General features: G+C 37.2%; 1 protein-coding gene across 13 annotated transcripts; it reads left to right on the top strand.

Moving 5' to 3' along the window:
- Window positions 1-464: 464 nt before the first annotated feature.
- Window positions 465-21468, top strand: ANGEL2 (angel homolog 2). Of its 13 annotated transcripts, XR_010377140.1 has the most exons (11): window positions 465-688; window positions 2837-3162; window positions 7487-7743; window positions 8392-8461; window positions 11155-11576; window positions 12451-12577; window positions 12986-13043; window positions 14856-15019; window positions 18016-18051; window positions 18681-18770; window positions 21345-21468. XR_010377140.1 is itself a non-coding variant. In XM_031438596.2 (10 exons), the coding sequence occupies exons 1-10, from the start codon at window positions 630-632 to the stop codon at window positions 18701-18703; spliced, it is 1542 nt and encodes a 513-aa protein (XP_031294456.1). In that variant the 5' UTR covers window positions 465-629; the 3' UTR covers window positions 18704-18801. The 13 variants fall into 13 exon arrangements, 11 of the variants coding, with proteins under 11 accessions (XP_031294456.1, XP_031294451.1, XP_031294450.1 ...); XR_004132194.2 differs by lacking the exon at window positions 21345-21468 and having other exon boundaries at window positions 16412-18051; window positions 18681-18801; XM_031438596.2 differs by lacking the exon at window positions 21345-21468 and having other exon boundaries at window positions 18681-18801.
- The last annotated feature ends 285 nt before the right edge of the window (window positions 21469-21753 follow it).

Raw genomic sequence — 21753 nt, 5'->3', positions numbered from 1 at the left:
AGGAGTCTCCAGCTAAATAATGTTTTTCAAGAATCTAGAATCTTATACCAAATTTGATAGAGATGGACTCACAGGACACACACGTACATTTAGAAGTAAGCTCTGCAGATGTGTTCCCGCAAAATTAATCACAAAAATCCGTGGTTAGCACAGTTCTACGTGAACCCAGAGAAGGGCATTTCCTCAGTTTGGACATTCGCCTTTGGAAACTCCCAAGAACGTTATAAAAATACGCTAAAGTTTTTTCTTCTTAACTCTCGCACAGCAACCCCACTGTACCTTCCTGTAAGCCCGCATAAAGCTGTTCATCTTAGCCTGTTACCTTCCTCTGTTTCTTTAAGACGTAAGTCGGGTGTTTTGCCCTATGCCAAAATGGCTGCCCACGCTTCACATGCTCTGCGCATGCTTTTTGAACGCAATTTGGCGTAAAAGCAATTCAGTGATTTTTCGCGGCGCAAGATGGGGACTTGGCCGCGGGCGAGGCTGAACCTCCCAGCATGCTTTGCAGCCCGGCCGGGAGGCCCGACGTCTAGTGATGGGGAGCCCCGGGTGCTTTACGCCGCCAAATCGGCTGTAGAGGTTGAGGTTGAGCCCCGGGCCCGGGAATTGGACGCCTGCAGAGCGGGAAGATGGAAGCGTGGCGCTGTGTGAGGAGAGGCTACAGCCGCTGTGTAGTGGGGAGAGGCCGGTCAGTAGAGCTGGGTGGCGGGAGGGAAGAGGGAGGGGCGGGCGGCCTGGAGGTGGGGCGGGCGCCCCGGGTTAACCCGGGGCGGGGCGGGCTGGGGGAGGTAGGAGGAGGAAGAGGGTCCGGGCCGTGGTGCCTCCGGGACGTGCCTCCGGAGAACCCGAGGGATAGGTAAACCCGGCGCGCAGCCGGCGGGACCCTCGGCGGACGTGGTCCGGATCCCGGGCGCGGAGCGCATCGGCCGCGGGTCGGGCTCCTGCCTTCCGGACCAGCTTGGCCTCGGAGTCCCGGCCCACTTTCCCCAACCCAGCCTCGGACAGCCTGAGCCTCCCGGTCCCCGGCCTCCTCCCCGAGCCCCGCAGCCCCCTCCGGGAGCTGCCCGGCCGCAGTGAGGACATCTTCCGCAGGAGGTCTGGGGGCGGCCTGACCCCGAGGGAGACGCGCGCGTTGCACACAAGCCCGGGGGTTGGTTTGTTGGTGTGGTGGTGCCTCTCGAACTTTTGTCACTGGTATACCATCCTTTACGATGATTACCAAATTCTCGTTTCACACTTGAATTACTTACTGGATATTTTTCATGAAATTGACTCACTTTTTTAAAAAGCATTTCAGTAGCTGCTGCCCACATTAGTGTCGCCCTAACCAGTATCCGCGAGATCTTGGGTAATACTTAAACATCAAAAAGTTTAATTGTGCACCATATGATACCGACTGGTGTACCACACATGGGAAGCACAGCACTGTATTCATTTTTATATAAGTTTTGGGGACCTGATTTTAACTTCTATAGTCTTGGGACTTGACAGTTCTGTTCAGCAGTGTTTCCTGAGTACCAGCTGTGTGCCAGGCACTGTGCTAGGCACTTAGGAAGAGACCTAGATTAAAATGCATAAGAAAGCTCTGGGCTAGAAGGGGCTCATCTTAAGAGAAAAAGACATCTATATAAGTAACTACAAATGTAGCGAATAAGTCTAGTAGTACAAATATTATATTTCAGCACGGTAGCTTATTGGGATAGAACACATATGGCGCAAGTGCCCAAATCTCTATGGCTTTCAGAGTTTTCACAAAGCAGGATAGACTGCCCTTGTCATGCCTTTAAAGGTTTACATTCAAGTTGAATTTAGAGAATAGTTTGAGAATGCATAAACTGCAAAAATATATAATAAAAAATTTAAATGGTGTTAAGATGAAAAGAACATAACATGTAAAAGAAATATAACAGTAAGTACAATTTAAGCAAAATTCCTTTGGTGATGGAAGTGGACATTATTGACACTGTCTTGGAAATGTACCATTACTGAATTCTGGAGGAAAGAGTAGAAGTTTTTCTCTGAATCCTAACATTTTGCCAGAATAGTGTAGGAGAAAGTAGATGGTGCTTGAGTTGCATTGTTTCTTAAGAGAGCCTGAGAGCAATTTATCTCTTCAAAATAATGATAAGAGTAGTTTGGAGAAATTTTTCATGATAGGTTAAATTGGTACTGTTGAGTTTGGAGTGTTGGTGAATTTCTGGTAAGTAATCTCCATCCTCTTTCATTTCCCTCAAGGAGGAATGGAAAAAAAAAAGGAAAAATAAGTTATCCACCTGCTGATTAACAAGAAACATAGTTTTGTGAATTAGTGATAGGCTCTTGTTTTCTTAGCTATACAGGTGTTCGGAAAATATAACCTTGGTATTAAAAAAAAGCTGTTCAGAAACATGTTTTTACTCCAAACCCAAGTTCGAGGAGAGATTCATTTTAATTATAGTCAACTTATGTGTTTCATATTTAAGTATTATATTTGCGGTGGATTTTATTTGCCCATTGAGTTTTATTAGATGCTAGAAGCTACTCTGAATACTGTTTAGTGATTGATTCATCTCTCAGTTGAATTGTGTGGACTTTTTGAAGTATACCTGGTGTTTTGGGAGGCTGGTGGATTCTATGTTAAGTGCTGAGAATACTGTTCATAGTTATTTAGTGCAAGTATTGAGATATTGCCACGAGTAGTTAATTCACGGCTGCTTCCCCCCTCCAATCCTTCACAGATTTAGCAGTGAAATTTTAATTATTAGACATTATCTTCCCTTGAGGAAACAGATTTAGATTTTGTGTACTATAGCTGAACAAAAAGTGGTACCTCAAGGAGTGTATTTATTTCTTTTAGATACCCCATGTTACCCCATCACCAGAAGAGTCTGGGCAGAGACTGGACTACACCGTGGGAGAATCTGCAAAAGTGTTGCTGGAACAGACATATTTCTAGTTGTATGAGGTGGCCGGGACACTATTCTCGTGCTCCTTACCCATACTTCAGTAGTAGGCATTTTTCACTAAATTGGAGACCACCTTGTTTGTTTGAGTCTAGAACTCAGTTTCAGTACTGGAACTGGAGACCTGACAATCTGAGCCAGACATCTTTAATTCATCTCTCTAGTTACATCATGAACTCTGAGGGAGATGAGCCTTCATCAAAACGAAGAAAACACCAAGGTAAAGGTGACATTTATCTTGGTGCAGAAATAGACCTAAGCCATAAACTAATTAAAACTTTCATATGTAATCCTTAAGAAAACCTGCAGATTTTAGAGGTGTTCGGTGTTTTGTTTTTTTTTTTTAGACACTAGTTTTCTGTTAGGAAAAAGGAAAATCTTTTTAAAAAAATCTTCAATTATATATTTCTGGCAGTAGAAATGGAAGTGACTCTACATACAGACTAAGATTGGAAAACAATGGACTAGATTAAAATATTAAGTTTAATTTAAGAATAGTTTTCAAATTCAATGCTTTTGAAACAAAAGCCCTTAGACTTCTTAAAAATTGGTGGATGTATTCTTGGGAGCCCACAGATCTATTTTAAAAATGAAATATCATGTTTTCATTTTTAATGCTAACTTCATAAGACAAAAGGATTTCCTTAAATAGAGGCAATCATAATTGAAAGATATTTTCTTACAGAATCTGTGGGAAGTTTTATCTTTTAACTACGTCTTATTACAACTTTGAGAAGGTTTGTTCTAGATACCTTAATTATTTCTATTTTTCTCATATTCTTTTTACTCTAAACAATTCACTAGACTCTGTGCTCTCATCCCTGCCCCCCCCCCAAATTATGTATGAGTTGTCTAAGTAAATTTGGAATTGTCTTTCTTACTGAGCTATGGTTTTCAGTGACGATAATTCCTCTGTAGATATTTGGGGAAAGGTTGTATGGCTGTTAGTGTGTAGGGAGCTGACATAAGTTTGTCAAAGGAAGACATTCAGAGTGAGTCTCACCTGGAAATCAGAACTAGATTAGTTAATGCTTTTTTAAGTAGAACTTCTGTTACACATTTAAGTAGAGATTCTAAGCACTCAAAAGTATAGCACTTAACCACCGCATGTATTTATAAAGAAATATTTGTTTGAATGATTGAAAGATGTATTTAAAGACATAAAAATTAAGTTGCTAAAAACAGACCGTGATCTATAAACCTAGGGCTGTATGATGACAGGAGATAGCTTCTCATTCATGTATTGATTGTTCAGAGGGTCATTCTTTCGTTTAACCTCTTGTAAGTCTGGTGTGCTCTCAGGCGGAGCCGCGGTGTAGTGACACAGCATGGGCTTAGGAACTGCTCCCTGCTCTCATTCTGCTCCACCAACTGTGTGAGTTTGACAGGTTACTGAACCTCTCTGCTCCTTGATTTCCTGGTGTACAATAATGCCAACTTTGAAAGCCTGTGGAGGATGAAGTGAGAGATCTCAAAGTGCCTAACACACTGTTGGCTTCATAGTAGGTACTCAGAAAATCGTCGTGGTGGTGTTTTCCCTTTAATGAATGGGGAATTACATTGACATACTGATGAACTTTGATTGCAACCTGACTATATATATATCCATTCTTCCTAGGTATTGTGAATAAGGAAAATGCTCTTCGTTAAGCCATATTTGTGACTTCCGATATTTCACTAATACTACTTTTCAATCAAGAAAACAGCATTGCTAACTTGCCTATCACTTTAAAGTGGTATTTGAAGGATTTGTGACACAATTAATGACTTTTTAATTAGGCACCCTAAAAACCTGATCAGGCCTATTGCTTACTTTCTTTGATTCATCTGTCTTCTCTGCTGTGATCACCTTGTTCCTCCTGACATGGAAGGTATATAAGCTTTTGTAGTGTGAATTTATGTTGTGAAGCATGTGAAGGCCAAAGACTATCCACTCTCTCAGTAGTTTTCAGATTGTCTTCCATGGAACCCTAGCATTTGAACACATTTCTGTATGTTTACCAAAAGCAAATGTGGTCAGAATAAAATGTGTTTACCCCATCATCCCAGCTCCAGTCCCCAACATACCAGGGATTGGTGGGCATGACGTAAAAAGTAATGCCAAACGGTTATGCAAGCTCTAGAAGTCTGAAAGCCACTGTGTTAATTAGATAATTAACTGATGGTTTGGGTTATTTAAAAATGGAATTGCAAAAAGAGTTTACAAACTCTTGATTGCCAGGACTACAAATATTAATGCTTTTATATGCCTTTACAAACACATATTTTACAAGAAAATATGTATGAGTGTTTCAGACTTTCATCTTTCATGTTTTAACGTAGTGGTGCCACCAGAGTAGTGCAATAAGTTTGTGATGATTATTCGGTTAATGACTAGAATTTGGTTAATGACTTTTCCATCTCATATACATATAAAAACAATGATTTGTGGCGAAAACCATAGTCAATCCCCAATTTATGAATGAATTGTGTTCTAGATAATCAGTTACTAAGAATCAGTTCTGTTTTCCCCATAGGAAGTATGTTATAAATTTCACAGTATCTCTGCGGAATCAGTATAATTAGCTTTAATTCTGGTTTTTAGCGTTAGGATTCTCTATATTCAGTGAAGGATAGGGAAGGTGGTAGTTTCCTTCTCTTTCCTGGGCATAGGACAAGCTCTAGACTACATTATGTAATAGTTGAAGACTTTTTAGTTTGGTTTGCTTTCCTTCCACCATTTTTTCTTTACCCTTTTCTTCAGACTCCTAGTACCTTCATGCTATCATAAGTCCAACTCCCTTGTTCCACCTAGACCTCATTCATAAAAATTATCTCCCTCTTCCATCCTCTGGTCAAAATTTCTGTTTCTTTAGTGCAGCAGACATCAGCGTTTAGATTTTGGGGAAGCAGTCTAATAGAAAACATTTACCAGAATGTATTTAAAATTTTTTCTTCATTGGCATTTTTATAGAGTGGTAATATTCTTTTTTTCTTCCAGTTTTATTGAGATATAATTGACATATAGCATTGTATAAGTTTAAGGTGTACAGCATAATGATTTGACTTACACACTTCATGAAATAATTGCCACAATAAGCATTGTTAATTATATTTATCATGTTGTACATTATATCCCTAGTATTTATTTATCTTATAACTGGGGGTTTGTACCCTTTGACTGCCTTCTTCCAATTCCCTCTCCCTACTAGAGTGTGCTGATATTCTGATTGTAAATATTTCATCATTTTAGAAGATTTGGAAGAATCTTCTGCAATCCTTTCACTCAGTTACTCTTAAAAAATAGTGGTGTATTTCCTTTTAGTCTTTTTCCCCCATGTCTAGAACATTTTTCCTCAATTTTTACTTGGTAGAATTTTAGGCATTGTAATCCAATGAAGTGAAAACTTTCATGTGGGAAAAGGGAGCTATTCTAGGGCTGAGGTTTTTTTCGTATCATCTAATCATGCTTGAAAGTCCATCTTCAAATCTTTTTGTTTCCCAAGTTCATCCCGTTTCTTGTTTTCCCCTTCTTTTGAGCTTTTAGATTCCCTAAAAAGTTGCATATTTTTCTTCATGGCTTCCATGACAGTAAGAGTATCCTCTTTAATGGTAGGGTGAGGAAGACAAGGTCAGAGGGGTGTGTGTGTCTGTATATATACACGTGTATATATACAGACATACATATATAGTGGTATCTGTACATACAGTGGTGTGTGTATAGATAATATACTGATACATGTATACATATGTGTGTATATATATATATATTTTAGTGGTCATTTCTAAGTCAAAGACTGCCTGTAATTGCAGAATCTCATGCTATTTGATCCTCTTCTCATCACTTTTTCAGGGTACATGGTGTCTTTGCAGAATGTAAACTATTACACACTCCTCGTTGCTGCATGCTAGGTGTGTCAATCAGGCATCATCATTTACTAGTGTTCTGTAACTATTACATTTAACTTTTGCTTTGGTGTGCATTAAAAATACTTCTTTTGTTCATTTTGTTTGCATTCTTCCAGTAAATACTGCTTCCATATATTATCATTTTTAATACCCTTCATTCGTGTCTAAACCAGATTTCTGAGATGAATTGTTTCGGAAACTTAGTTAAGCATTTGATGATCTTATCATAGTAACAGGCAATAAAGTACAATGTGAAATCTTCCTATTGAAAGGCCAGCTGTGACATGCAAATGTATTGTCATGGTCGTGAAATTGCTGAGCATGTCTGTGGCGGAGCTACCTCTTAACCATAAGGAACTCTGACACCTGTATAGTCTCAGCTTTACTAACACAAACTTCCAGCCTCCAGAATGACTTGCTAGATCCTTTTAACCTTGTTTTTTTGTCCCTCTTGCTCAGTCAGTATATCATGTTACTGCCTTTGTAATCAATTTGATGGCAACTTCTAGCTGTTAAGTACTACATTGCCATTTCCTAGGGAAAACCATTCTATTCATTGCCTATAGGAATCTTTAAAAGACAAGAAAATACATACAGGATAATATATAGTCTAATTTTTATTAATTCTTTGTATTTTATCTAATGTATTTTAACAGGCACAATAACACGGCATTGGGAATATATATGTAACCATAATAAAGAAAAAACGAAGATCCTAGGAGACAAAAATGTTGACCCCATATGTGAAGACAGTGAAAACAAGTTTGACTTTTCAGTGATGTCCTATAATATACTTTCACAAGATTTATTGGAAGACAATTCACACCTTTATAGACACTGCCGGCGGCCAGTGTTACACTGGAGTTTTAGGTTTCCCAATATTCTGAAAGAAATTAAACACTTTGATGCAGATGTAAGTGCAAAATATCAAAATTCTTCACATAAAAAAAGGTTGGATTCATTTCTGAACTAAATGGTTTTATTCCCTTTGTGGGGTAAGAAGGGAAGACATTAAATATAGTAATGAAATAGTTTTTAACAAGGTATCATGACTTTGAATAACTTGCTAATGATGGTTGATTATAAATAATTATATAACTTTTCAAAAAAGATCCAGAAAGTTTTAAGTATAGATCAGTTTTGAGACAGGCATCATATTAAGTATTCAGTAAATATTTCCTTTGATTCAAAATTTAAATAATTAGTGCAAAATTAATCTAGATGATGACATTCAAAGAAAGTCGTAGAAGGATGTAGTACTAATGAACATATAAATTCAGGAAAAGTATCCTGACTTGTAAATTATAAATATTCCCTTTGGGAAATAACAGTTTTGGAGAGTAAGAAGGCTTCGTGTGATTAAAGATCAGGGTTTTGGGGACTGATCAAATTTGGAGACATTAATATATAAGATCTATGCAGTACAAGAAAGACAGTTGTCTTTTACTTCAACTTTAATCAGGTTTTTAGAATTTTAGAAGCCCATTTTTAAAGATAAAAGCACCAGAAAATTCATATTTGCACTTCATTGTTTTAATTCAAGCCATGTTTTTCTTCTAAGGTACTTTGTTTGCAAGAAGTTCAAGAAGATCATTATGGAGCAGAGATCAGGCCAAGTTTGGAATCATTGGGTACAATGTGACTTTCATCTTAGCCAGATTTCCTTTATGGGTTGTGAAAGCATAACTTGCTAACAAAGATGTGTGGTATATTTGGACCAAAAATCTTAATTTTGAAAAAATTTAATACCCATTTCAAAAGGTCAGGAAAAGATTAAGGTATTTCAAATGGAAATTTTTGTGTTGATACATAATTTGGTTTGGGGTTTTTTTTTGTTGTTTTGGGGGTTGGTTTTTTTTTTGAGACTAGTTAAGAAGCTTATTAAGTGATGCTTCTATAGAAAACAGCAGGCCACACAGAGGTGCCTGTGTGAGCCCCGGGGGCCGGTTATTGGGTTTTTTTATAAGGTCAGGTCACAAGGTGCCTGATCGGCTTGTGCACAAGCCTCTGATTGGTTGTAGGTAAGGTAAGAAGTTTAGGGTCAGTGAAGGTTTATGACTAATAAGGTGGGCTGAAACAAGCTGGCCTGAGCTGATGTGAGATTAGGCATTACCTAGGGTTATTAGTTTGTTAAGGCCAACACACCCAGTAAAGAATGTACTCTCTGTTGAGGGATTGCAGGGAGACATCTGAGAGCCCAGGAATGGGGGTCATTGGACCTTGAAGGACATCAGTTTGCTCCACATTCCCCCCTGACAGATGGGCAGTGACATATCTTTGAAACAGGGGTGAAGGTCTCGTCTTCTGCATCTTCTTCCTGCTGAATGAGGGCATTGCGCTGGCCCTGCCTCTCGTGCCAGTCTGTCCGGGGTTATGGGGTCCTGGCAGCCTTAAAGATGGGAGCAGGAGACCCCAGTGGTGTCCGAGGGCTGCATCACTAGGATGTTGGTTTGGTTCGTGGCAGCAGTCTTGGTAGGAGGGGTGTATTTGTTCCTAAGTTCATGAATCTTGGAGCTGGAGATTCCTGTACTTGTTAAAAGGTGACCTTTCTAATTTATCTGGTAAAGCTGATAGAACCTAAGAGTTTCTGGTCTTCAGTTCAGCAGTATGATTTAAAAGTTATCAGAAACCTGTGTTTATCAAAAAGTCTTTTCTACAGATCTTCCCACCGGCGACATCTGCCTGGTGCAGCGAAGGCAGGAGGCTCAGCCAGTCTGAAGGTGTGACCTGCAAAAGGCAGAGAGAAGGCACAGAGGTGCACCACGCAGTTGGGCCCAAGAACCAAGGAGTGTCTCAAGGGCCAGCGTGAGAGGGTTTAGGGTTTGAATTTCTATCAGAGGAAGGGAGAGAGAGAGGAAAGGAGAGATGGAGAAAAGGGTATTTAGAAAAGAAAAGGAGCCTTTCCCGTATGCGTTCACTACTGAGGGCCATGGATCATTCCCCTCTGTCAGACTGAGTTTCAGAGCCCGCTGATAGCAGCCCAGCCAGGGTTCCTTAGTCCTTGGCAAGGCTTCTGGGAATTCCTGAACACTAGGGAAGAGCAGAAAAGTATTAGAGGAAAGGGAAGAGGGAAACCTGCCCTGGCCATTCTGGCGTCCGATCAAGCCAGGGAGAGACCCCCATAGGGAGGGGGCAGAGAGAGAGAGAAGCCCAATGGGCTCCTAGGAGTTTGGGCCAAGGTGGGCCTGTCTTGTGGGCAGTAAAAGAATTTACGGAAGGCAAAGGATGAAAACAGAAAAGGAGTTTATCAGGTTACGCTGCCATAGACAACACAGATGAGAAGTGCCTGTGTGAGCTTGATGTATAATTTTAATTCAAATGGAAAGGTGTAAGAATCTCTTAATAGCTTCCTTTCCAGGAGTTGCCCTGCCCACTACCAGAACCCCTAAGATTCTGCGTTCCATGAGATCAAGGACCATTCTGTCTAGTTCATTATATAACACCAATTAATCATTATATAACTACCATGCCTAATGGAAAGAAGCTAAAAACCTATTTGATGAATGAACACTTCTAAGAGACAGGTCATCTGTTTAAGAAGTGCTGCCTACTTTGCATTCATTCGTTCAGCAGATATTTTTGGGGTTCTTACTATACTCCATGCGCTCACTGTTCTAGGCAGTGGGGATACAGCTGTGAGCATAACAGATAACAAGTCTCAGTCTTGTGGAGCGTACATTCTAGAAAGGCCAAGATAAACCAAACAAACAAGTTAAGTAGTGCATTAGATAATGATAGTTTTCTGGAAGAAAAGCACAGAAAAAGGGAGGGGAATGGGTCAGGTTTCAGTTTTAAACAAAGTAATCAGAGAAGGTAACATTTGAGTAGACTTGAAGGAAGTGAAGGAACAAGCTGTCACTAGAGCATTACAGGTAGTGGAAATAGCAAAGGAAAGGCCCTGAGGTTCGAGTGCCTTAAGGCAGGTGAAGAGGCTGTGGTGTGTATGGTGGAGCATGCCAGGAAGAGTTAGAGGCAAAAAGGGTCAGAGATACAGGGTTGGGGAGTGAGGGGGCCGATTATTACAAGGCCTTACTGTCTTTGTCATGACTCTTGACTTTTACTAGGAAGAAAATGAGAATGTGTAATGCACCTTAGCGTATTCAACACTGAGGTCTACCAGCAACGAGACCTATTAGACTCCGTCGCAGACTTTTTTGATTCCATCACTTACTTAACATCCTACATTACTAATGTTTTGCAGAATGTTTCGGTAAACCTTGTCCAAAAAAACCGTTTTTTTTTGGAAGGCAAAACACAGTTCTTCTAATACTTAATGTGTATACGTGAAAACCAGTCGTCTTTGTTTTAAATTTCTTTCTTACAGGTTATCACTGTGAATACAAGATGCGGACAGGAAGGAAACCTGATGGCTGTGCCATTTGCTTCAAACATTCCAAATTTTCACTCTTATCAGTGAACCCAGTGGAATTCTACCGCCCTGATGTTCCTCTGTTGGACAGAGACAATGTTGGATTAGTGTTACTTTTGCAGCCCAAAATTCCAAGTGCTGCCTCCCCTGCGATCTGTGTAGCTAACACACATCTGTTGTATAACCCAAGGCGGGGTGATATTAAGCTGACCCAATTGGCAATGCTTCTGGCAGAGATTTCCAGTGTTGCCCATCAGAAGGATGGCAGCTTCTGCCCCATTGTTATGTGTGGTGACTTTAATTCTGTTCCTGGCTCTCCACTCTATAGTTTTATAAAGGAAGGAAAATTGAATTATGAAGGACTTCCCATAGGAAAGGTAAGTGCCCATTTCCTTGTTATTAGGAAGTGGACTTAGTCTCTCTCTTCATTGTGAAGTGAGAATAGTTATCACAGGGCTGTTTGAAAGCCTTGGATGAGCCAGTACCCTCGCTTTACCAAGCTGTGATGATTATCCACAGCTACTGATAAGTAATTGTATTCAGGGTTGATTGAATTTCGTCTTTTCCATCTACGACATTCTGCTTGGAGGAATTGACAGGCAGCAATAAATTCAAAATGAGGGAGAAGAAGCATTGACAGACATGAGTACGTCATAGAGGAGGAACTCCTTACAAGGTGGCAGAACAGAATTTTGAATGCTAGATGTGGACAATACAGTTGGCTAAACAGTAATTTAATATTTATTACGTAAGTTTTTCTTTACATGGTGATAAATATTTTAATTCTTCAGTGAGTATAATTTATCCCATTTTTAAATTTTCATTCTACTTTCTTCTGTTTACTTTAGATCATTTGATATTCAGTGTATTTAACCAAAATAAGCTCTCCATTGAGTTTTGAGTAATAGTTTAAAATTTTAAAAGAGTTGATCTCTTTTAGTATTTTATATAAAAGGAGCTGTATTGCAGGTAGCAAAAAAGGAGGAACAGCATTGGTCCAAAGCTACAGATCCTTTAGATGTCCAGATTAGAGAAAAACATGCATAGGAAAAGATGGCCATTTTCACGTAAATACGTGCTTTCTGAACCGTATTTAAACAAAATTTTATAAGCCCAAATAATCACTTAATATAATAAATAAAGGGTAATATTTACCATTCTTGGATTCCCTTTTATTTAAGAAATAAACTTTTCAATACATAAACTATTTAAAATCTATTCACCTAAGATACCTGTTGAAATTTTGTTTAGGTATCTGGCCAGGAACAGTCATCACGGGGACAAAGAATTTTATCTATTCCAATTTGGCCCCCAAACCTAGGTATCTCACAGAACTGTGTTTATGAGGTACAGCAGGTACCAAAAGTAGAAAAGACAGGTAAGTGTTTGTAATACATTTTGGCAGTCTTCTTGATAACGTGTTCCCTTTGAGGGCGTAAAACTAAATTTTAAAGGGATAACATCTCAGGGCTGAATATTCATATATAAAAACATATAGTTGTTTGCTTATTCTTTTTTTTAAAGAACTCTAAATTTACCCTTTTTAAGTTCAACTTCCCAAATTATCTTTGCATGAATTACTTGCATGTTGCTTTGGAAATGTTTGCATTTTATTTTGCTAATTCTGGAGACCATCAAAACATAGTCAGGATGAAACATTTAACTAAGACATTTATGTAAACTAAATATGTCTTAAATATTGCTCCTAGAGTAAAATGATTATACTGAGGCAAACTAAAACAAGACAGTACCTTGATAGTATTAATGCTTCTCTTTGTTCTTACAGACAGTGATCTGACACAAACAGAGCTGGATAAAACAGAAGCCCTAGTTACAGCTGAAAAGTGAGTTCTGGAAAGCAACAGTAGACATTTGCTGACTTCAGTTGAGTTAAAAAAAAAATCACTTCTCAAAGAATCACTTGGACAAAAATGAATGTGCTGGTGAAGAATGCTGGCTCTTAAGTCAAATAGACCTGAGTTCCAACCCTGACTTTGCTACTTTTTAGCTGGATGATTTTGAGCAAGAAACTTAACATTGCTAAGATAGTTTTTTTCTCTGTAATTTGGGTTGTTGTGAGGATTAGATGAGACAAAGCATGTAAAGCTCAATGTTTAACACATGGTTAGTGCTTACGCAGTATTATTTAAAGGAAACAGCTTGTCCATGGACCTGAACTGGCTAGTACTCTGAAATTTATTGCTATTACATATTTAAACAAAGGTCAAGATCACAGAAAAATATCTTTCAGATTTCTAGGGGATCCTTGCCCTCCTTTGACTCAACTGGATCTCAAATAGTCTATAGGAGAATTGATCCAAAAAAGAGTCTGTCAGTAGAGAAGATGTTAGTTATATTTATCTCTTAAACTATAGGAAAAGGTCATTAGGAAAAGGTCATCAGTGGTAGCTGGGTGAAGATGCCTGCATTTCTTTTTATTAAAGAATCATGAATGTTTAGTGCTACGGCTGAGAAACAGATGTATGTTAGTACAACAGGATGGAGACTTAAATCTTGTCTCTTTGGAAGATTCTTGAGATACCTTGTTTCTTGTGGCTCTTTTATAGTTTTGACTTCTGTTTTAACATTTAAATTTTAGGACCACTTCATTTATTTTATCTGCTTTCTTCTCAGTCTTATTTTGTATATCTTGTTTTGGGGAGAGATTTCATATATAAGAACTAGTAAGAAAGGAAGCAAATTTTTTTGAAATTTTAAAAAAATATTTAAAAATTCATAATTAAACCTTTCAAAGTAACTACTTACTAACATTTAGTTTTGGGTAATTCCAAAATCTTTATAACAAAGTAGGGTATAAGGAAAGATATTTATAAGTATCAATAAATATTGTGTGTTTATAGCATTTATCAGTAAACTGAAATATTGGTAGTAAGATAACAGTTTGCAGGAAACCTATTTACATTTGATAATATTATAAGTGTAAGTCCTTAGACATAAAAAGTTGCTAAAACTTGGAAGTAGAGCATTTTGAAGCAATTACCTTTGCCTTTTGATACACGAGCTCTTTAACAGCGGGGCATATCTTTATCTGTGTATCCTCAGTAGCTAAGATGAGATAGTGCCGGGAAGTTAGTAGATGTTTGGTAAATGTTGGATGAATAAACAGTTTTTAAAAAATGTTTTCTTTCATGACATAAAAGATTCTTAAAATTCATGATGTGTTGTTAGGAAATGATTTTTACCAATAATGTCACATGTATTTGTAGTGTGGTGTAAATGTAAATCATTATTGAAGCTATTTTAAGATGCAATACAAAATTATCTCACATACCATAGCAAGAACAATCATGGAAAAACAGGGCCTCTCTGACATCAGAAACAACAAAAAAACTTACAAATTGTTTTAGAGTATGTGTTCACTGGTAAGTAGGGGCTCTCAAATATGTTATAATGAATTAAAAAAATCACACTAGTATGTTAATTATTGAGCTTCCCCACCCTGTCCCCCATGTGTCACAGCCCTGTTAATTGCATGAATAAAAGAATGCAAAATTGTGATATGGTCTATTTACATAAAAATTGTCCCAATGTCTGCTTTTGTCTGGAAATTAAATGAAAAGTTGCTTTAAGTAGGAGGAATTATAAAAATCATGAAAAACTTGATGGATTGTAAATATTTTTTCTTTTCAATTTAGAGTATCTTCAAATTTACAGCACCATTTCAGCTTGTCATCTGTTTATTCACATTATTTTCCTGACACTGGAATTCCTGAAGTGACCACCTGTCATTCGCGAAGTGCCATAACTGTGGATTATATTTTCTATTCTGCTGAAAAGGAAGATGTTTCTGGGCAGCCAGGTAAAGAGTACATGTAATCTTAAATTCTGCTTGAGAACATAGTAACTAAAGCTTCACGGTTAAAGGTGAGAAAGTTAGCTAAACGTCTAGATGAAGTTCTAGATATAGAAATTAAAAATATTTTTAAATTGGTAATATATTTGGCAGCTTGGTAATGTATTTGAATAAATCATTGTATCGTCTGCAAAAGATGGAGGCAGTGAAACACCTCAGAGCAAATTGTTAACCTAAGAATTACATCCTCAGCTCTGCCCTTCAGTCCCCGTCAGCTTCTGAGTTATAGTACAGATTTTCCATAATGCCCTTATGGTTTTAACTTGCCAGGAATTTTCTATTTTTCTTGGGACAGCAACATCCTACAGTTTTGTACTTAAATTTTACTAAAATATGCTGCCTTCATTGTAGGAACTTGCTTGTACTGCCAAAAATCGACAATTTTGTCATGTTCACCCTGGAATATTGATTCTTTCTGGAAAGAGAAGTCTATAATGTGTGTATTTTCAAACTGCAAAGGTGATAAAACACTTCTTTGTGATTCAGTGAAAACAAGTTTTTAGATGTCAGTCAGGGGATTTAACATGGAGAAGAAAATGCCATTTAAAGTAACTGGAAGTCAAGGAAGTATTCAGGAAACCGAAAATCCAAAATGTGGGCAGTTGTTTTGTTGTTTCTGGTTTTTCTTTTTTTCCTCTTTTTTTTCCCTTCAGTGCTACTTTTCTTTTCCCCTTTTCCCTTCTGTTTGTTTGTTCCCTCCTTCCCAAGGCTAACACTTATTAGTGACACTCAGGAGATGGCTTCCTCCTCTCCACTAGTTCATCTCTGCAAAATATGCTTGCTGCTTTCAATTTGTAGTAGGTTCTGGTAGTTGTCATACTGTAAACGTCACTAGGTGGTCGAAGTGTGCCATGGACCAGCGTCTCCAATGTTGACATTAAGAACATGCCCTCCTTTACTGTCCTGTGGGCACCTACTCTCTGGGACCAAATTATTCTAATTTATTCTGCAGTCACTGCATAAACTTCCTGCTTAGATGTGACTGGGTCTTTCTGGTTTCAACTACAGAAAGGTTGATGGGTAAATTTCTTATGTAGTTGTCAATCTCAAATTACTCTTAACGTTCTTACTATTACATTGATATTTTCTTCTAAAGATTATTTGCAGAACTTGAAATAGAAAAAAATATCCGAAATAGAAAAAAACAAACATCTAAAGCTGCTGTGTGTTTGAGAATTGTGATTAGGTCATAACTCAATTAAAATTTAATCATATTCTAAAAACTGTTTCATATTAGACTTTATATATATCATCGTTTAGAAAAAAGATTTGTATGGTTAATTTGCAATAACCTGTTGACACAGTTTCACTAAATATGTATGTGCTTCTTTACTATAGGAGCTGAAGTTGCTTTGGTTGGTGGCTTGAAACTTCTAGCTAGATTGTCACTTCTTACAGAACAAGACTTGTGGACTGTTAATGGGCTTCCAAATGAAAATAACTCTTCAGATCATCTGCCTTTATTGGCTAAATTCAGACTTGAGCTCTGACTCTTCTTTGATTACATTTTTACTTTGCTTTTACATTTGTATTCTTTTTCAAAGAATGTAAAGTTGTTCTTAAGAGTTTGCATGTTATTTATTTTTGCGCTATGGGATTTCTGAAGCGGTTATGCTAAACAGATGCTAAATGCTTGAAACAGATATCAGAAGAAACAAGTTTACAACAATTTTCTTTTTTTAATAATGAAAAGTTATTTTCCTGACAAGTGAGATCTAAATGCTCTTTATTGTAAAAGAGTTGTAAATATTTATTCTAATCTCAGTAAAATTGACAGTGATTTTTAAATGTAGTGGAGCTTCTTTAGTCCTCTTAGTAAAGAATTTCATGTTTTCAAGCTTACTGTGGATCTAAAATATCTTTTTTGAGTTCTTGCAAACCACAACTCATTTCTCTTCCGGAAGGCCTGATTTCATTGGGAGGATTATGTTTCTTGAGTCCTAATTAGTTCATCTCAGAAATCACTGGGTTGTTCACAAATGTCCAGCCAACCATTTTAGTTTTTAAGGGGACTTGACAATGCTTTTTAAAATTGTACAGATTGCTTAATCCATCATATTACTATCCTGAGCCATGTAATACGCCTACATTTTATTGGCGAAGTATAGGTCACCATCACTAGTAGGATGAGGTGCTGTGCACAGGTCCCCTCTCCATCCTTAACAGACCATTTCAGGATGCCTAAGAGAGACAGAGACTGGGGTTGTGCTTGTGTTTCCCTAGTAATTTTTTTTCCTTTTCTGTTGTTTCAAGAAAAGATTCCCTGGACTGGGGGAGAGGTCTTATTTTACTGAAACCAGTCCTGTAGAAATTTATTTTATTAGAAAACTTGTATTTGGAGCAAAGTGGCAGCTATAAGATTATTTTTATTTTGCTTCAGAAATAAAAGGAAGCCAGCAAAACTCTAGAGGGGAGATACCAACTTGGAGACCTAATACTCTAAAGCAGTAACTTTAACTGTTTTGTGTTGCTGTGGTTTCTAAACTGTTTGATCATAATGCAGCAGTGTGACATTGTGCTGACGTTTTTTACAAAGTGGTTAAGAACAGGTCTAAACAAATACTGCATTTGGCCCTGTATGAGTGTTTGAATCAAAAATTTTAAAACATAAGTGAAAATTTCCTCTTTTTTAGACACTGGGATCAAAGAATTATGTACATTTTTACCAAGTAGTAATTTTATATTGAATTATACTGAACTATAAAAGTTTTTACAATGGGTTTTCTTAATAGAATGTTTCATCTTAAACTAGAAAACAGGAGTTATAGTCTTGGACTTTAAAAGGTTTTCTGCTAAGGTATTTACTACAATTATTAAAAAATAAATACTTCAGATGAATACACCCAAAAGGCATGTAGGTTATAAGGATTTGTTTAATAAAAACTATAGTAATAAGTACTTTTAACTGTTTAATGTCTCACTTTTTTTGTCTTTACTTACAGTATCAACTATAGTTCTAGGATTTTCCACATTTTCTAGTAAGTTTTCAGAATATTGTGTCCTAATTAGCAGATATTGTCATCATCAAATAGTAACAGCAGATAGTACATTTATCCTCTTTTAGTACTGGGAAACGAATAATGAAGATACATTGATTACTACTTTGTTTTGTGTGAATTTATTAATGACTGACTTTATATGTCGATATTGATAAACTAACATCCCTAAAAAAACCTCTGTGAAAGTTTAATTTTTTGTATTCTGATTAGTGGATTGTGGTTTTAGGCCCTTTTCATGTGCTTCACTTTGACAGAGTTAACCCATGAAACTTTTCTGCTTTAGCTTGTAGAAGGGCATATTATTTTGTGTACTGGAGGCCAGAGGGTCAGTGTAACTCACAGGTTTTTAAAGCGCCACTAAAATTAACTATCTGCTCGTCTTTACTTCTCTTGGTCAGAAGAGTTGGTAACTCTGTTGGAGCCTTGTACTTACCTGCCAAAAGCAATTAAATGTGGTTAATTGCTGAAACCAACTCTCCAGTCTCAAATTCTATGCTATTCAAGTTTTCAATAAAAGGGATTTGTGGAGTAATGAAGTTTTGGTTTTACTATAGCTTTTGATATCAGTATGCATGTTTGAAATCTTGTCTTTTTTTTTTTGAATTTAGCAACTGCTTTCCCAAAAGGCTAATTTAGAGATCCAGAGAATTCAAGGGGTTGGAAAAGCAGACACGTCAAGTCATTTGCACTTTGTCCCTGTAAGTTACCTAATAAATTATTGTACTAGAACATCTGTGCCTGAAGGTTTTGTGGTAGGTGTATTAAGCTGGCTTGTGGCTTCTTCTAAACTATTTCATTATCCTTTCAGCCTTTACTACTTAGGGTGATGCCAAAATATAAGTGAATTAACATATGCTCAAGTAGAGTGATGTTTTAATACAGAGTCTGAAAATTGTGGAAGAAGACAAGGGTGAGAGAGTGATAAATTAGTTCATAGGACAAGTATGTAATAAGAGGACAAAAAAAAAAAAATCACACCATTTAAATTTTTGAAGAAAAACAGTCCTTGAGTTTCCAGGATGATTTTATTAAAGTCCCATGCTGTGTATAAACATACAAGTGATGAGAAAAACATTAACTTGAAACATGCACTTATCTGGCATTCTCTAAAATACCATTATACAAGTTTTTATTTACTTAGAAAAATACCCACTAAAACAATCACAGTTTTTCTTAAAAGATGTAAAAAAAATGTATTGGCCAGAACAAAGTCCAAGAGAATAATAAACAAGATTCTGAATTGTCAAAAAAACTGTACAAGGTTGTACATAAAACTATAGCTTACAAAAGCCTTGGGTATAGTAAGAATACTGAATTAAGATTTCCAAAGTTCTATTTACCAGTATCTATTAATAAAATCCTTATGAAATAATTGACTTAGAAAAAGTGAAATGCTCATGATTTCAGAGTGTATAGAAAATACTAAATATCACTTTCTGAAATAAAGTGTACTCAAAACAGCACAACGTGTAGTCTAGAATCAAGATTTCTGTCATTCATTTAAACTTTGCATGTATTGCCGTAATGGCTTAAGCATAAAATTTCTCTTGCATTGCTAATTCTTTCAAAACTAGATTTCAAATCATTTCATCATTTTTTTTCTTTTGAATTATAGGCAGTTTTAAAATCAATTTTGGAGGAATAAATCATGTCTTTTTTTCTGCCTTATCAATTATATTACTTAACTAGAATTTAGGAGTTCGGTGCCTTATATCTTTTAGAAATTAACATACTCCATTGGCAATAAAACTAGAATAACAACTAAGAGCATTTTAGTTTTCATGTTTCTGTGACTAACTCTTGCTTTGGGGAAATGAATCTTAAAATCAAGAAGCGAGTGTGGAAATCAGGTTACTAATTGCATCATTGAGCCAATTGGCAGTTTTAAGGCGTATACATCAGCAAATCAGAAACAGTTTGGATTCCTGTTCTTTTCCCACCTTTTAGGTGGGAACCAAGAGGTTTGCAACTACTGACACTCTGTGTTTTAGATCAGACAGTACTTAATACTTGGAAAACCCTGTTCCAAGCTCTTAGAATGACTGCAGTGTAACAAGTGGTCTGCTTACTGGATATAGTAAAGTTTCAGGTTGATAAACAGGAGATACATCTCTTACATTTCATCTAGAAAGAGAGCTAAGTCAGTATTGTTCTAGAATGAGAATGAAATGACTCACTGACTACACCAAACATCTAAGTGCATGTGGCGGTGAGGCTGCAAATAGGTTTGTGAAGATACATGAAGATAACTCATCTGAAACTCTGCTAACTGATAATACTGTTCTTAAAGTGGTTTTTAACTTATGATGTATTTTAATCTAATTGAGATGTACACGTACTTGGTCCTTTTCCTGTAAAGGACATTAGACTTCCTTTTTCAAGGAAACAGTACTTTTCTTTAATAACATTGATTTTTAGGGTAAAGTGAGTTCCAGTGCACATGGCTGAAGGATAAAGTCCTTTTGCTTTCCATGCCACTCTCAGAGGTAAAGAATCTCACTGAGCAGATTCTTATTCTTTTACTCCCTTCCCAAAATCACCTTCAATCAGAGAAAGCCAGAGGGGAAGCACGGAGACTGAAATAACACTTTTGTTGACTTGCAGACTTCACTTAAAGGGTGCCTCTTGGGCTCCTGAGTTGGCACGATTGCTACGATCAAACAAGTGAAACAGAAGCGCACTCTTGCTGTTAATAACATAGACTTGGTATGCCGTTAGTTATTCTGCGTGGTCTGCAGCCAGGAGTTACACTGTAAGTAACTGCCACATGCAGGCCAGATAGTCATACTGCGCTCCTCGGACTAAATACGCTGTAAGGTGTAACACTGTACTTGAAGAATTTTCCATTAAAAAAAAAAAAAGTTCTGCTTCTCTTAGTTCATTGCATTTTCCAATACCAGTTCCACAAAGTGGTACCTAAAAGCGAGGTACTAGAAAGTAATCACATCGTGCCACATTTGGTCTTAATATAAGACATCAGAACACATCTCTAACAACACAGTGAGTCCTTCAGAATCACAGCCTGATTCAGAGTTTAAAAATCAGGTCAAATCTGAACAGAAAGGTTATCTGGTTCTCAAGACCTACTGATTCATTCCTGGCGTCTCCCTTTCTGAGTATGTTATTGTCAGAGGTGATCCCAATACTGCTAAATTTATGTAACAGTGCGTGACCTCTTGTGCTTTTTTGCTGGAGTCTGCAAAGTTTAAATGTTAGTGACAGAACATAGACTAGCTTCTGAACGTGCTTTTTTGTTTGTTTTGTTTTGAAAGAACAAAAACTGCTATCAGTGAGTGCCTCAAGAAAGATTAAGAAAGAAGTTAACTCCAAAATCCTGAAAGTGGTTTCCCGTATTGCCAGAAGAATTTCAGTGCTTTTTTAGTAAAACACTTGCATATAATACCTTAAATCTCATTGCCTGTGTGCACCAGGAAAAATTCCAAACCTTGTGGAGATCCCCATGGAAAACACTGGGGAAACAATACAAATAGAATATAAAAAACCAAAACACCAGTAAGTTTGCATATCTGATGTCAAGATGCTGAGGTAATACTGACGGCTTAAAAAAAACCCCACCAACCTTTGCCTCTGTTATTGCTGAAAAAGAGATGAATACTGATAGAGTTATCTTACTATATCAAAAGTGGGAAGGAGGGTTTCATGAACATTAACTACTGGCGA

This window comes from Camelus dromedarius, chromosome 21 (assembly GCF_036321535.1).
Source record: "Camelus dromedarius isolate mCamDro1 chromosome 21, mCamDro1.pat, whole genome shotgun sequence".
Classification (NCBI taxonomy): domain Eukaryota; kingdom Metazoa; phylum Chordata; class Mammalia; order Artiodactyla; family Camelidae; genus Camelus; species Camelus dromedarius.
This window is presented reverse-complemented; position numbering and strand designations above follow the sequence as displayed.

Excerpts from the sequence above, each read along its gene's own strand:
- ANGEL2 (XM_031438590.2), top strand. The coding sequence starts at position 630 with ATGGAAGCGTGGCGCTGTGTGAGGAGAGGCTACAGCCGCTGTGTAGTG. Across the intron at positions 3,163-7,486 it reads AAAACGAAGAAAACACCAAG|GCACAATAACACGGCATTGG; the intron begins GTAAAGGTGACA and ends GTATTTTAACAG. Across the intron at positions 8,462-11,154 it reads GCCAAGTTTGGAATCATTGG|GTTATCACTGTGAATACAAG; the intron begins GTACAATGTGAC and ends TCTTTCTTACAG.